Source organism: Diceros bicornis, chromosome 7 (assembly GCF_020826845.1).
Source record: "Diceros bicornis minor isolate mBicDic1 chromosome 7, mDicBic1.mat.cur, whole genome shotgun sequence".
NCBI lineage: Eukaryota > Metazoa > Chordata > Mammalia > Perissodactyla > Rhinocerotidae > Diceros > Diceros bicornis.
This window is the reverse complement of record NC_080746.1, coordinates 9,910,655-9,926,288: the sequence shown is the minus strand read 5'-3', so window position 1 is coordinate 9,926,288 and position 15,634 is coordinate 9,910,655. Positions and strand designations below refer to the sequence as shown.

General features: G+C 39.5%; 2 protein-coding genes across 6 annotated transcripts; one reads left to right on the top strand and one right to left on the bottom strand.

Annotated features, from left to right (window-relative positions):
* The first annotated feature begins 120 nt into the window (after positions 1-120).
* HYLS1 (HYLS1 centriolar and ciliogenesis associated) lies at positions 121-12,540 on the top strand. 3 transcript variants are annotated; one of them, XM_058544867.1, is made up of 3 exons: positions 121-243; positions 8,582-8,703; positions 11,585-12,540. In XM_058544867.1, the coding sequence occupies exons 2-3, from the start codon at positions 8,690-8,692 to the stop codon at positions 12,510-12,512; spliced, it is 942 nt and encodes a 313-aa protein (XP_058400850.1). In that variant the 5' UTR covers positions 121-243; positions 8,582-8,689; the 3' UTR covers positions 12,513-12,540. The 3 variants fall into 3 exon arrangements, with proteins under 3 accessions (XP_058400850.1, XP_058400852.1, XP_058400851.1); XM_058544869.1 differs by lacking the exon at positions 8,582-8,703 and adding an exon at positions 2,927-2,976; XM_058544868.1 differs by lacking the exon at positions 8,582-8,703.
* Positions 4,750-14,901, bottom strand: PUS3 (pseudouridine synthase 3). Of its 3 annotated transcripts, XM_058544865.1 has the most exons (6): positions 13,456-14,840; positions 10,627-10,827; positions 7,631-8,048; positions 6,948-7,513; positions 5,536-5,726; positions 4,750-5,392 (listed from the first exon to the last, which is right to left on the bottom strand). In XM_058544865.1, the coding sequence occupies exons 3-6, from the start codon at positions 8,000-8,002 to the stop codon at positions 5,082-5,084; spliced, it is 1,440 nt and encodes a 479-aa protein (XP_058400848.1). In that variant the 5' UTR covers positions 8,003-8,048; positions 10,627-10,827; positions 13,456-14,840; the 3' UTR covers positions 4,750-5,081. The 3 variants fall into 3 exon arrangements, with proteins under 3 accessions (XP_058400848.1, XP_058400849.1, XP_058400846.1); XM_058544866.1 differs by lacking the exons at positions 10,627-10,827; positions 13,456-14,840 and adding an exon at positions 14,883-14,901; XM_058544863.1 differs by lacking the exon at positions 10,627-10,827.
* Positions 14,902-15,634: the final 733 nt, after the last annotated feature.

Below are 15,634 nucleotides of genomic sequence, written 5' to 3'. Positions count from 1 at the left end.
GCACCAATCAGAATGTAGACTTGGAAGACGTTCACCCTCGGAACCAATAGGAGGGCTGGGGGGCGGGGCAGAGGGCGCCGGTTCGCTCTTCTGGTTTAAACCTTGGGGCCGGTCGGTTAACGGCAGCCTCGGTGCGTGGGTGGGCTGTGCGCTTGCGCGAGCTGCGGGACGCTAACGGAAACCTGCGGAGCTGCGCTAGCCGGGCGGCCGGACTCAGTGCGGCGGTTGTTTTCCGTGGGACTGGTAAGCGGGCAAAGCCTGGGAGGGGTGGTGCACGGGCCCCCGAGCGCAGCCAGCCCGCTGCTGTGGAGGGGGCGGGTTCTGAGTAGCACGGAGTCGGAGTTTCCCTCCCCTGCGTACCGGTTCCCTCTGGCGCGCCGTCCCGAGCCTTGACATTGCTGATGAACCCGAGTTTTGTGCTCCCTAAGGCGCGTCTCAGCGGTGCTGGGGCGCGCCGAGCCCCTCGAGGTCACAGTGTGCGCAGACTGCCCCTGGGGAGCCCCGCTGCCACCCCCTCCGCCGCTGCCTGGGGGCTGCAGCGGCGTGGACCGCGGGGTCGCCGCCCGGTGAGGGGCCGGGGCGGCGGGGCAGCCGTGCCGCCTCCTCGGAGGCCGCGAGCGTCCGAGACGATAACCACGCCCGGGGCCAGATGGTGCAGTCTCGTCTTTGTTGTTGTTGTTATAAAGGCAGAAAAGTCTTACCTTCTAGTTACACACCTTTTGTGAATTTCTGGGTTGAACTGTGCGAGAAGCTCTTTCCCTAATGAGTTGAGAGCCGGTAAAATTGAAGAACCCTAGAGTCCTACCCCAGAATGAAAATAAACCTTTTTTTCTGATTATAAGAATTATACAGTTTCATTGTTTTTAGAAATAAATCCAAGCAATATTAAGCACATATAAAGAAGAAAGGAAGAAAATACTTGAAATTCCATCAGCCACAGATAACTATCCAAAAAAACACTGTTCACATTTGGGTTTGCTTCAGGTATATTCATTATGAATATGTATTTACATGATTATACTTAACAAAATGTATTTTTATATAATTCTGTATTTTAATATAATAAAGCATATTCATTTAAAAAGCAGATTATGCCTCAGTAATATTTTAGACGTATGTCTATGTCAAACGTAGATATGCATTATCATTCTTAATAGATGTAATGTTTCTTGCTATGGCTCTACTGTACCGTATATTACTTAACCAATCCCCTAATGATGACATTTGTTTTTCCAGTTTCATCATCATCAAATAGCACAGTAGTGGTTACTTGAACATATACATGATTGCATTCTTGTCCAATTTATCTTCTTAGAATAATTCCTGGATGTGGATTGTGGCTTAGAAATTATGGTACTAAATTCTGATTCATATTGCCAAACTGCTCTCTAGAGAAATTGATATCTACACGCCTGCCCCCTCCGCCTCCCCCGGTAAGGGTGCATATTTCTCCACACCCTGACTAGCACTGGGTATTGAAAAATCGTACCAATCTAAAAGGATATCTTAATGTTTTTGTGTTATTAATAATATTAAACATTTTTTTCTGTTTATTATTCATTATTTCTTGGTAAATCATCTATCTTTATTCTGCAGGTGTGTCTTTTTAGTACCTTTCTTAGAGGAATTTGGATTAGTGATTTTTAACCTGTTACAGTTATTTCCCAGTTTGTTGTCTCTTTGGATTATGGTTGTCTTGTTTGTTTTCTAATATTGTGGTTCTTTAAGCTGCATGCTCACCTCCCCAGAGGTAGAGGAATTTGTTCTAACTCTGCAATAGCCTCCCTGTAATGGTTAGAATCTAACTACTGACCCAGCCCCTGTATCCCAGTTTCAAGTGCTCCCGGTCCACCCTTCAGGGCCTTTCACTTGCAACTAGCTGAGCCTGGGACACTTGAGTCTTAAGATTTTTGAAGAGAAGGTACTGTTGAGTATTTTGGTCAATATTATCTGTATTTATCTTCAAAATATAAGCTGCTCTAGTTTCTATGTGAAAGTTTCCCTCTAAGAGAAAGGATTATCAGGTCTTTATGTTAAAAGAAAGAAAAAGAACTGACAGTTACCTGTGGACCTTACTTAAGCTTGTATTGTATTATTTGCAAACACCTATCTTCATACGTTCACGGAAAAAAATGGAAGTGTGCCATAATTTAAATTCAAAGAAAATAACGTATTAATCACTGTGTAGCATAGTACACGTGCCATAAAAAAATCTCTTTGGGCTTTAGTGTTGGAAATCCTCCTAGCCCAGACAGCCTTTTCCTTCTCTGTCCTTACTTTCCTCTATCCTATGTTTGTCTCTTTAGTAGGTAGTTTTGTATTGCACGAACATTGAAATGAATGGTTTAATACTTCTCACAAAGCACCATTTTATTTATATATATTTATGTCATATATTAATATGTATTATATATATATCGTTACATATTACATGTTATATATGTTACATATGTAACATTTTGTATATTTATATATATATAATCTGATTTAAACTGCACAACCTATTGAAATAATTCCTTCCATTTTTCCAGTGGAGAAAGTAAGATCTAAGTCCTACTTTACTTCTAACATTTATTTAGTCCCTACCATGGGTCAGAGACTTTGGAATTTATACAAACACAACCTCAAATAACTGAAGTAATTTTGCAAAGTTACATTTTGGGACTTTTATGGTAGAAGTTTTTCTGTGGTAACTACCCCAAAAATAATGTCACTAAATCTTTATTCTTCTAGATTTGATAGTACAACCTAATTAACCTTGAAAGGATTTTACTTATGATCTAAGACCTTGATCCTCCAACTCCTTGGCCTCCACAGAATCTCCCAAGCATGGCTTTTTAATTAGTGCTTTTTGTCCCGTGTAGCATTTCTTTAGAGTTGATTATTTTAAATAAGGAGTGACTTCTTAAACTCTGTTCTTTTCTAGGTTTTTCTCTAACTTGAAAACTAAAGCCAGTGAAGGTATATTGAAATAAGGTAGGAAATTGAAAAAAATAAAATGCTTTGGTTTGTCCTTACATGTTTAAGTGAAGATATTCTACTGTGCTCAATGATTACAATAAAAACAAAAGGATCTTTACCTCAAAATTAAGGAGAAGGCAATCATATTTTAAGACTATTCAGAGCATTATAAAATGTTGGCAGATCAGGTCCCAAAAACCAATGACATGATTCAAAATCCGGAAGACCTGGATCATACAATTGGCTATTTAGAATAAATCTTAGTTATTTTATACCACTATTTCCCCATCTCTAAAATGGTTCCCTCTCTGCTAGAATGTAAAAGCTGTTATGTATCTTCTTATTCTTCAATACTACAAGGTCATTTCACTTTTCTTATACTATTTTACTTCCTAAACCTGGAACTTTTTGAATGAAGCCTTATTTCTGTAGCCCACCTGCTACTAAGCTTCTGTAGCACTTATGCAGCACCAGTTTATTATTTATATGTTAGTTATATTTTAGCCAGCAGCTTGAAGATATAAACCACATTTGTATACCTGGAGTTTTGAACATAGGTAGGAGCAAACTATTTGTTGGTTGATAAATAAAACTTTGGATCTCAAAAACATAGTAGTATAAATGTGGATAAGTAATATACTCAGCAATGACAAAAACTGTTATTGAGGTAGAAAGTCTTTCATTTATTATTTAATTGCTATAAAGGATAATGTATTTAAGAGAACACTGAACTCTTCTGAATAAATATTGGTGTTTATGAGTAATACTTTGACAGTTATCAACTTTGAGAACAAGCAAAGCTCCACTTCATTTTCCTGTCCCAGTGTGTCTCAGATGTCCTTAAAATCTGAAACCTGGGAGTTATGCTGAAAGCTTCCCTCCTTTTGAACGTCACATTCAGTCAACCGCAGAGTCCTGTTGCTACTCCTTTCTTAATCTCAAATTCATCTACTCTCTCCATTCCCTTGACTACAAATCTAGTCTAGGCCATCATCATCTATTTCCTTGATTACTTCAACGGCTGTAGTCATCGGCTCCTAATTGGTCCCATCATCTTGCCCTCATCCAGACCACAGTAGTACACCCAGGGCAACGTTTTTGCTACACAATTGTGGCTTTTAATTTTTTTTTCAACGGCCCCTCAAGATAAAATCTAAGCTTTTTTAGGAAGGCCTACAAGAGTGTACCAACATGACCCTTGCTCACCTTTCTAAACTATGCGTTTGTCACTCTCAAGCCATGTACCACTGTACTTATGGTTACCTGAACACAAGTGCTGTAGTCTTTAACCCTTTAGACAAACTGCATCTTCCGCCTTAGACACACTTAAAACTCTGCTTCTTTATCCCCACTTTAACTGGCTCCCACTTCTTCTGCAAGATTTACCTTGGATATCTCTTGTACCAGCTTTCCTTAAACCATTAGACCAGAGGTTAGTAAACTACATGGCCTGTTTTTATATGGGTCATGGGCTAACAATGTTTTTTACATATGTAAAAGGTTGTAAAAAAGGGAAAAAAAAAAAAAGAATATGCAACAGAGACCATTTGTGGCTCACACAGCACTAGTCTGATAAGCTTTCTAAGAGATGCTGTGTCTTACTCAGGTCACTTTCAGGTAGTATTGTGCCTGGCTCTAGACCCATTTATCAGATATTTAACTAACCAAATTTCCTATTTTTAATTTCTGACTTAGAAAATAAGACACTTGGGCAGAGCTCTTTATGAGAATTCAGCTGAGTAGTGAGTATCTCATTTGCTTTGCTTTTAAAAAGGACAGCACAACAAATTAGACACTTGCAGGATCAGGCTTTAATGAATGTGAACACAGGCACAGGTTTCCAGGTGTACATAAATACCTCTCCATTTTACAACTGCTTTTTGCTTCTTCCATCTCTTAATCCTTCTGTATAGGAAGGAATGACAGAATGTTTGCACTCTTTCTTGTTCACGTAAGAAATTCCTTAATAGGACCTATGGTGTTTTTTGGTTTTTGTTTTTAAAGAGCTGATCATCTGAATTTCTAGGTCTTGTTGTAGTAAATATTTTTTGTATTTCCTTTCTATCCACCTACCCACTTAGCTAGTTGTTGCCTCCTAGATCTTGATGCATTTTATATGGTTAAATGATGCTTTTAATTTCTGGATCAACACAGACTCTCTTTGCTGGTTTCTCCAAAATAGTATTTTCTTCCTCTAGTGTGTCATCACAGTCCCTTTTGGCTTTTGTTTCTTCCTCATGGAATAAATGTGGGTGCTCGATGCGTCCCCTACGTACAAAATGCTGGATCCGAGATTCTAAGCCTTGGCATTTAGGACGATCCATTAGGGGCTTATATGTGCGCATTTTCACTCCTTCTACAAAGGCACTGGTCTGCTTTATGACAGAAGGTGTAACATTTCTCCACTCCATCACTCCATCCGTCTTTGGTCCTATAATATATACAATCAAGCATTACATGGATACTTGACCACAATAGAATCACCTCGAAACTTTATATAAATCTACCTCCCCCATAACCCTGTATAACTTTGGTTCTAGTAAATCATTTTATCCTTGGATTTCCCTGGCATACCTGTCCCACAGGGTACTGCCACAGAGTCCAGTCCTTGCAGCATACTATACAGCATGTGAGTTTTAACAGCATGATTAGCCCAGAGTTGCTGTAGGTGAGTAACATTGAATTCCTGAACCTCCCGGTCATAGATCCACTTGATGTTTTCAAACTTACAATCATATAGGACTAGAGGAAATTCTACAGCCATACTAGAGAGAGAGAAAGAGAAGAAATAAGGTATGAGAATACACAGCAGCCATCTAAGTCCCTAAAAAACAGGGTTAGTTGGGTTAAAGGAGGGGAAAAACTTGTCCATATCGAGTATCTAATAGCTAAGAAAATACAACACCATCCCTAACTTTGAACAACTTTATAATTAAAAAAAGAAAAAGACAATAAACCATGGATCAACTGGTTAGGCTTGATCTAGATTAGGATAAATTTCAATGGTAACAAATCACCTAGAAGTGAGTTGACTTGGTTCGACCATACGGCTATAAAATTACAAACAGCTGGTGGTGTTTTTTTCCAAACTTGTCCAAACAAAATTATACAAATTTTGTATAGTATGGAGTAAAACTAGATTTCACTGCTTAGCAATGAATTATTTGTCTATCTGACCTCAGCCTGCTCTCAAAAGAAAAGCCTGACTATTCTTCCTGCCTTTCCTACCATTTCAGAAACTGAAAATTAGGAAAAATAAAAAAGTACAGTAGTATGACTACTCCGTAATACAAAGCAAGCAAGATTTAATATGAATAGTTTGAATGCTCACTTTTTAACTTCACCAGAACCTAACAATATACCTCTTAACACAAATTCAGAAAAAATATAGAGAGGGAAATGAATGTCCTTTTATTTAAGGGCCCGGTCCAAACACCTATTTCTTACTAAAGGGATAGAACAATGACAGAAGAAAATTAAAAGAGACCACTTTCTCCTATGTGTTCATAACACGCTACGAGTTACATTAAAAGCTTCATGAAGACAGACTCAGTGACTTAGTTATTTAGACAATTGTGAAGAGAGGAAGATATGTTAGAATTTATTTATTTATTTATTTATTTATGTGAGGAAGATCAGCCCTGAGCTAACATCCGTGCCAATCCTCCTCCTTTTTGCTGAGGAAGATCAACCCTGAGCTAACATCTATTGCCAATCTTCCTCCTTTTTTTCCCTTTTTCTCCCCAAAGCCCCAGTAGATAGTTGTATGTCGTAGTTGCACATCCTGCTAGTTGCTGTATGTGGGATGCTGCCTCAGCGTGGCCAGACAAGCGGCACATTAGCGCGCCTGGGATCCGAACCCGGGCCACCAGTAGTGGAGCGTGCACACTTAACTGCTAAGCCATGGGGCCGGCCCCTAGAATATATTTTTAAATATTCTAAGGGCAATAGCGGTTTTGTGTTTTGGGGTTTTTTTTAAAACTTACCTGTATTGAGGTTTCTGGGGATTTTTCTCTATGTTCAGCAGCTCATCAATAACCTCTGGCTTCTCCATTCCTTGGCCAATCAGAAAAAGGATAGCCATCATACAGCGGACTTGATGATAAAGGAAGGCCTGGCCAATCACTTCAAACTGACACAGCTGGAAAGGTTCTTGGCCTCTCTCCTCAGCCAGGCTGGGGCCCACTAGCTGTACTTGAGCAGACAGAATAGTCCTCTGAAAATTAATCACTCCGTTGGCTACATCCATCTTACATAAATTCCTAAAATCGTGTGTGCCAACATACTTCTGAGCTGCGTAGTTCATGGTTATAATGTCTAAATCAGCACGAGGGAAAAAATAGCGGTAAGTCCGCTCAAGACAGCTGAACCTAGCACTGAAGCTGGGTTCTACAGGGGCCCAGGCCAGTACACGGATGTCTGGAGGGAGCACCCGATTGAGAATGTGAGTATAACGGATCTCTTTAGCAGCATCACTGACTTCATCTTTTAAATTAAAATCCTCTGAATCCCTGCCATTTGGAAAGTGAGAACGAAGGTCAAGAGAAATCACCTGTGGAATTAGAGAAAGATACTGTGTTTTAGAGATACAAATAACCTGAATCCTCAGTATGTACACCTAGAATATATTGGTATTGCTTGCTCTGAGAAACAGAAGAGTGGCCCTTACCTGTCCAAAGGCACTAACTCCTTTGTCTGTTCGCCCACATCGGTGATAGTTGGATGTCTGCCTACTTTCTACTAGTCGAGTCTTGGTTAGAGCCTCAAACAGTTTCTCTTCAATCGTATTGTTTGTGTTTTCCTGACTGGCAAAGCCCTGGTATCCCCAGCCCAGATAGGCTATCTTTAGGGCTACATGTCTTCGACCATGAGCACCGAAATCAAATGCACGCTTAGCTTTTCCACTTCCTGAAGAATTTTCTCTAACGTTTGAGTCCTTCTTGTTCTGTTCTTTTTTAAGTCTTTGTACCTCCTGCTCCAGTTCTTGCACTCTTTTTAGTAGTTTCTCAGTCTGGTTTCTGTCTGTGTCATCTTCAGCCATGATAAGATAACTCCAGAAATAAACAAATCACATAGGTCCACCTTACCTGAAAAGAGAGTAAAAGGATACAACAGTTTCAGTGCTAATTCCTTTGGTGATGTCAGTATCATTCCATCATGTCCAAATAGTATCTAAGATTTAATTTAATGCCTAAAGGATATAGACTTTTGCTTCTGCCCAGGGATACAAGCATTACATTAATTATTATGGGTTGATCATCCACAGATACTATTCTTTCCCATCCTGCCTGGCCAGTTCGCAGGGGAAAAGGAAAATAGTATCAAAAATTATTCAGCTTGTATTGTTAAGGGATAAGTAATCAAAATTTAGGGAAAATGTCTTTAGGTTTCGTTTCCCTATTTTTCACTAGCCGAGATGATTGAGGACTGATGTTATTGGTATTTTTTCCCTAAAACATTTCCTTTTGACTTCTCATTATATTTTTCCAATCTTTCTAATCATAGATCTCTTTATATGGAATATAAAATTTCTACTCTGAGTTTCTATTGTTTTCCAGTATTTCAGATAAAATTAGTGACTTCTATGTTCTATCATCTAATAGTCAGTTCTATCTTAAAGGTGGTACAATAGGAGCTAGCCTGATGGAAGAAACTTGTCAATGATTGTACTTCATATTGGAATAAAGTAGAACCTGGAGTAGAGATTTTCCCACTTTAAGCAGTTTTGATGGCAGAAAGAAGGTAATTAAGCATCATGATCCTTTAAGACAAATTTAGTACATGTTCTGATAAAAGATTTCTATACCTCTAGCAGCTGGAAGAGTTAGTCTTGATAATGTAATTTAGATGTCAATGTTGAAATTCCTGGCATATTTCAAATCTGAAGACAGCTGTACTACATCCTTAAAATTGGGACAGTACTAGACAGTCTATGACGGATGGTTACTTTAGTTATAGAAGATCATCTCCACATCTGTTACTAAGGCTGACGGTGTTATCTAAGTAGCTCATTTAATTTTTTGCCCTTTGAATTTCTATATCTCTGATAGATTAAAAGTTTAAATGTAAAAAATGAAGCTATAAAAGTACTAGAAGAAGTGGGGCTGGCCTGGTGGCGTAGCGGTTAAGTTCATGCGCTCCGCTTCGGCAGCCCAGGGTTCGCAGGTTTGGATCCTGGGTGCAGACCTACGCACCACTTATCAAGCCATGCTGTGGCAGGCGTCCCACATATAAAGTAGAAGAAGATGGGCACAGATGTTAGCCCAGGGCCAATCTTCCTCAGCAAAAAGAGGAGGATTGGCAATGGATGTTAGCTCAAGGCTAATCTTCCTCACAAAAAAAAAAAAACTAGAAGAAAATAGGGAATAACTTTCTTAAAATCTTGGAGTGGGAAAGGCATTTCTAAGTAAAACACTGTATAAACCCAGAAACTATAGAAAACTATAGAAAAAAATATGACTACCTAAAAATAAAAGTTTCTACTAGCAAAAAATAAAGTCAGAAGGTAAACAACAAACTGGGAAGAAAAAAGTAATGACAGTAAAGGGCTAACTTCCTTAATACATATTTCAAGAATATATAAATCCGTTTTAATATAAAGATCAATAAAAAAAAATCCAACAACCTGAGAGGTAAATGGGAAAAGAACAAGCATTTCATACAAAAAAGGAGAAAAAAAACCTATAAATGTATGAAAAGATGCTCAATTTTACTCAATTTAAATAAATGCCAATTTACATGAGAACTATTTTTTTACCAAACTGACTGCAAAGACTAGAAAGTTTGATAGTACACCACTTTGGAGAAAGAAGCTCTGTCATACACAGTTGGTACAACTTCTCTTTAGAGGGCATTTGGCAACAGCTATCGAAATTGAGCACACATAGCTTTTGACCCACCTATTCCGTTTCTAGAAATTTAACATATACTTATGCTTGCACAGTATGTAAAAAAAAGATATTCATTGTAACATTCCTTTTTAACAGCAAAAGATTGTAAGCCTAAATTAAATCAATCAGGGACTGGCCGAATAAATTATGGTACATCCATACATTGGAGTTCTATACAACTTTAAACAAAATGAAGTAAGTTTACATGTGTTGATATAGCTGGATCACCAAGAATGTCTTAAAGGTTCAGAAGAGTTGTATAATATGCTCCTTTATGGTATAAAAAATGTGCATATGAATATGGAAAATACTGGAGAAATTATAAGAAACTGCCTTTAAGAGTGAAACTTGGTGGGTGGAGGGGGAATCCTTGCTTAAAATTACCATGTGCTGCATGTATTAGTTTTTCAGTTTAAAAAGAAAAATAGTAGGGACACAGGAAATAGTGAGCAGTAGATACCTATCCCACATCCAGTGAGGAAACTAGCATTAGGTATTTGGCTGGTTGAATACTAAAAGTTTTTATTTCAGTGACAGAGTACTGGGATGAACAGATTTAGCTTGGCAACTGAAGATGCATTAAAATTACTTAAGCATAAAGAGAGTATGCATGCATATTACTGCCTTTGTGATGATTTTTTGGATTAAATCACTCTCATGGTTAAAAGCAAGGATTCTTAAGCCAGACTGACTGAGTTGGAATTCCAGCTCCCCCACATCTAGCTGTATAATCTTGGGCCATTTATTTAACCTTTCTATGCCTCATGTTACTCACCTGTGAAAAGGAGATGATAAGAGTACCTAGGGGCCGGCCCGGTGGCGCAAGCGGTTAGGTGCGCAGGTTCTGCTGCGGCGGCCCAGGGCTCCTCGGTTTGGATCCCGGGCACGCACTGACGCACTGCTTGTCAGGCCATGCTGTGGCGGCGTCCCATGTAAAGTGGAGGAAGATGGGCATGGATGTTAGCCCAGGGCCAGTCTTCCTCAGCAAAAAAAAAAGAGGAGGATTGGCAGATGTTAGCTCAGGGCTGATCTTCCTCACACAAAAAAAAAATTTAGTACCTATCTCACAGTTGTGAAGATTACATGAATTAATAAATGTAAAGCACATAGAACACTGCTAGATACATAAAGTGTCCCTCTAAGTACAAGTTACATAATGTACATTAAGCATTATGCCCCATATCTTGTAGTCTCAAGCTTTTCTTATACCAGAACTCACCTGTGCTGTCCTAGTAGCTATTAAAGGTGGCAAGAACTACCAGGCAGTAGAAAGTTAAGAGCGAGTAGTAAGAGAGTGGAAATGAAAGCAGGTAATAGATTCTCTAAAACTAAGTTAATGCCCCTCCAAACTGTTCCCATACTACCCTGTACTCATCTATATTTTATTATACAGTGATGCATTGCTTAACTATGGGGATGCGTTCTGAGAAATGCATCGTTAGGCGATTTCGTCATTGTGCAAACATCATCGAGTGTACCTACACAAACCTAGATGGTATAGCCTACTACATACCTAGGCTCTGTGGTACAAATCTTAGGGGACCAGTCGTATATGCGGTCCGTCGTTGACTGAAACATCACTATGCAGTGCATGACTGTATAACTATTGTACTTAAGATTGCTTTGGCCATTCTTTTCCATGTGACTGCTATAAAATAATAGACAAGAAGGGAATGAACAGTTTATGACTGGGAATTTATTATCAGAAAACTGATCAATGTTTTCTCTTGCAGAAGGTCCTACAGTGTAGGGGAAGCAATGGAGGAACTCATGGGACCTGATGGACAAAAATGGGCCAATATGGATCCAGAAGAACAAATGTTAGCAGCTGCTACAGCTTTTACCCATATCTGTGCAGGGCAGGGTGAGGGAGATGTCAGGAGAGAAGCCCAGTCTGTCCAATATGATCCCTACAGTAAAGCTTCAGTAACCCCAGGAAACCGATCTGCTCTTCCTGTGCACCTGCAGTACCCATACGTAGAAAATAATGTCACTTCAGAAACAGTCTCAGAGGCCTCCAAAAGACTCCGGAAGCCAGTGATGAAGAGAAAAGTGCTGCGTAGGAAGCCAGATGGGGAAGTATTAGTGACAGATGAGTCAATTATCAGTGAATCAGAGTCTGGTACAGAAAGTGATGTGGATCTCTGGGACTTAAGACAAAGGCTGATGAATCTGCAGTTCCAAGAAGACAGGGAATCCCCAGTTGATACTTCCCAAAAATTTAATCTACCACATGAATATCATGGAGTGTCTCAGGATCAGCTCATTTGCTATCTACGAAGAGAAGGAATGGGCCCTCCAGCATATGAACAAGACCTGATTGTTGCCAGCCGACCCAAGTCCTTTATTCTCCCAAAGCTGGACCAGTTAAGCCGAAACCGGGGCAAGGTAGACCGGGTAGCCCGCTATTTTGAGTACAAACGAGACTGGGACTCAATGCGGTTTCCTGGTGAAGATCATAGGAAGGAATTACGCTGGGGTGTCCGAGAGCAGATGCTTTGTCGAGCAGAACCCCAATCGAAGCCTCAGCACATATATGTTCCAAACAATTACCTAGTACCAACTGAGAAGAAAAGATCTGCCCTCCGTTGGGGTGTTCGTTGTGACCTTGCAAATGGTGTCATTCCCAGGAAGCTTCCCTTCCCTCTTTCTCCTTCTTAAGTCTTTTTTTTTTTTTTTAACCTATCTCTTCACAAGATTGTTTGGGATAACCTGTTTGGAATAACCTGGTTCTTTATAGCTCTTCTTTTATTTAAATTAATTGTTAGAAACAACTAACTTGAAAGCCCTTGGGACATTATAGAGTAAGGACTTCAGTCGTCATTGGTCTATTCTAGGTATATATCACATTGGTATCAGATGCCACTTAACTTTCAAATTACCACTCTCAGAGTCAGCAATTGCAGGAGAAATCTTGCCAGAGAAAGAAAAACAGACCTGTCTTTCTGTTTTGTCAGATTAGTAAGCAAAATCAGCACTATTTCTGTTCTACAAATCTTTTTACCTTTGGCCAATGTGAGTTGCTCTTTTTATTAGTGTGTTTTTCAAGTTTCTGGGCATTAAGCTTATCCATTAAATAATTCTGGAAATTTGTGAACTTAACCTTATTTTTTACTTCCCAAAGTAAGATGATCTCAAACCTGGGTTATGATTCTGCTTCCAATCATACTCCTCATCATACTCTCACCACCTAAATAACGAGAGCCAAAGGGAAAGGGAAAAAATCTGGCCTTTACACACACAATCCTAAAGGAAGGAAGAAAGGTCACAGCACAGATATCCTCCATTACTATAGGAAGATAGGAAATCCAGATAACCAAATAAAGTGCTTTGTAATAGATGCTCAATAACAGCACTATATGACATACAAGATTTTGTTTCAGAATTATTTCAATAATATAGTGCCCTCCAGTTGTTACTTCTAGAATACTATGCTTTTTTTAATTTGCCACTGAGATTTTCTTAGAAATTATGGCTGTTACTTGAAGGCTATTCCCACTGCAACAGAACTTCACACTACTAACATCTGGAACCAGGTGCAGACATAAACATGAAAGTGAATCTGGCCTATTTGGGTACAGACCAAAACACTAATTCTGCTCACCTTAAATTGGACCTATTTGTTCTTGATGCTTCTGATCCAATGAGGAACATCTAAAATCTAGAGGTTGTCAGTTTTAGCATTTGAAGCCAGAAGAGTGACAGCATAAATAATTTGCTTGCTCAAGGAAAAACAGCTGTGTAACATAAAAATGAATGACCATTCTTATCTACCGAAATACATTTTCTCCATCATTCATTCATTCATTCACCCAGTTCCATTGGTAGGCATTTATGAGGGAAAGAATCAGTGAGTCAAAGATACATGTAGGATATATACTCTGCAAATAAGTAAAAACCGCAAATTATCCAATAATAGTAAAGTGATTAAATGGACATTAGAATATCAGTCATTGAGAATCACGGGAAGCTAATGGAAAAATGCAAATTAGGTGAAACGAACAGGTTGCAAACGATACACTCTGATCTCAGCCGTACACCCATATACACAATGCACAAGGAAAAATCAAAGCCTAACTCTGGGTAGTGGGACTAAAGGTAGTTTTTATTCTCTTTATACCTCTATTTTTTAAAAAGTTAAAAGCCACATAGCATTTTTTACATGGAAATTACAGCAAAACACTCCAATGATTTACCTTCTTGGTATCTATCTCCAAGCCCAATGTTACCAAATCAAAAAGTTTCCAAGGTTATCTAGTTCAACCCTTATTTAACCAAAGAACTAGTCCAAAGGGGTTAAGCGGGTAATAAGACAAATTGGTGGCAAAAAGAGGACTTGAGCTCAAGACTCCTCTCAGTATAGTGCTTTCTCCAGCACACCGTACCATCCTCAGGGTGAAATAACAGTGGTTCTCAAGCAGACATGTAACACCTGAAAAGGGGCCGCCACATTACCAGGAAGAGGGAATTCCTGCGTGCGCTAAGCATCCACTGTAAACACTAAAACAGCCATTGCTAGAGTTTCAATACATTTTTTTAAGTTAAAAAAGGGTTTTAGTCTTGAAAATATTAGTAACCAGTGGAGTAGTGCAAAGAGCTTTCCCCATGATAAACTTTATTGTAAAAGAGGGAAGGAGGGGTAACAGCCAAAGTATCAGGAGGCACGCACTATGATCACTAATAAACAACAGTCGCCACGCCTCCCTCCCACCCTACAGACGACTGGGATCCCGACCTCTAGTAGTATTTAGTTTTCTGAGCAAACAGAATTCTGAGGCAGCAGAGACTTAACTCCACAGTCCAAGGTCCCTACAAGAATCAATTAAAGAAGGTCCCACTGCTGAGAAGGACCTTTCTGCCAGAAGCACCAGACACAGAAACACGAGGTCCCACTTCCATACACCAGTGCTTTCCTGAAAAGATCAAAGTATGGGAAAAGGGGATAGGGGAGAGAGAAACCTCCTGCTGCTTGTCCATTTGAGCGTTCCTCTTTGCAAAACCCAGAAAATACCCCAAAAGCCTCACGCTTACCTTCCGGTCGTGGGCCACGCAGCTTTTCGCAAGACGGGAAGCTGTCATTTTACGTCTTCCTCGCGCGCACGCGGTGCCTCATGGGAGAGGTAGTCCGTCTTTGTGGGAAATGTAGTTCTAAGAGCCGAGGGTGCAGGCGCTGAGATCTGCCTGATGTTTTTCTAGGCTGGCCACCATTTCTCCACCTCCGACAAGGCAGAATCTGGGGCTCGTGGTAGTACAAGAATAAAAGATAGGATAAATTCTAGTTCGCTAAAATAATAGAAAAGTAATTTTTCAAATGTCTGCTATCCTCATACGCAAACTGAAATTAAAGAACCTGGCCCGAATTTATACCTACTTAAATTAGTAGAAAGTTACCATTGAGAGACAAAACGTTTACTATTAGAATCCACATATAAAGGCTGAAAAGGAACATGATAACCTCCAAACAAACAGTTGAGGTGCCTAAGAGTGACCGAACAGAGCTGAGGAGTCTTGCTTCAGCACCACGGAGAGATCATAACTAGGTTTTTGTTTGTGGGTTTTTCCAGAGATGCTGATCCAAATTTCAAGATTCCAGTCGGGAAATTGGAAAAAAATCTGGTTCTTTTGTCCAAATTTAGCAGTCAGTAGTACAAAGAATCTATCCTGGATTATGCAGGTGCAGATAGGCGGTGGAAGTTGAAAGGAAAACAGTTTTCTCAGGATTGTTTTAGCAAGGGGCACATAGTAACAAAAGTAAAACAAGCCGGTGTGTGGAACATCACAAG

Coding starts and splice junctions, on each gene's coding strand:
- PUS3 (XM_058544866.1), bottom strand. CDS start 8,002: ATGGCTGAAGATGACACAGACAGAAACCAGACTGAGAAACTACTAAAA. Junction 5,727..6,947: donor CCCCAGAAACCTCAATACAG/GTAAGTTTTAAA, acceptor CTCTCTCTCTAG/TATGGCTGTAGAATTTCCTC. Junction 5,393..5,535: donor GGCAGTACCCTGTGGGACAG/GTATGCCAGGGA, acceptor TATATATTATAG/GACCAAAGACGGATGGAGTG.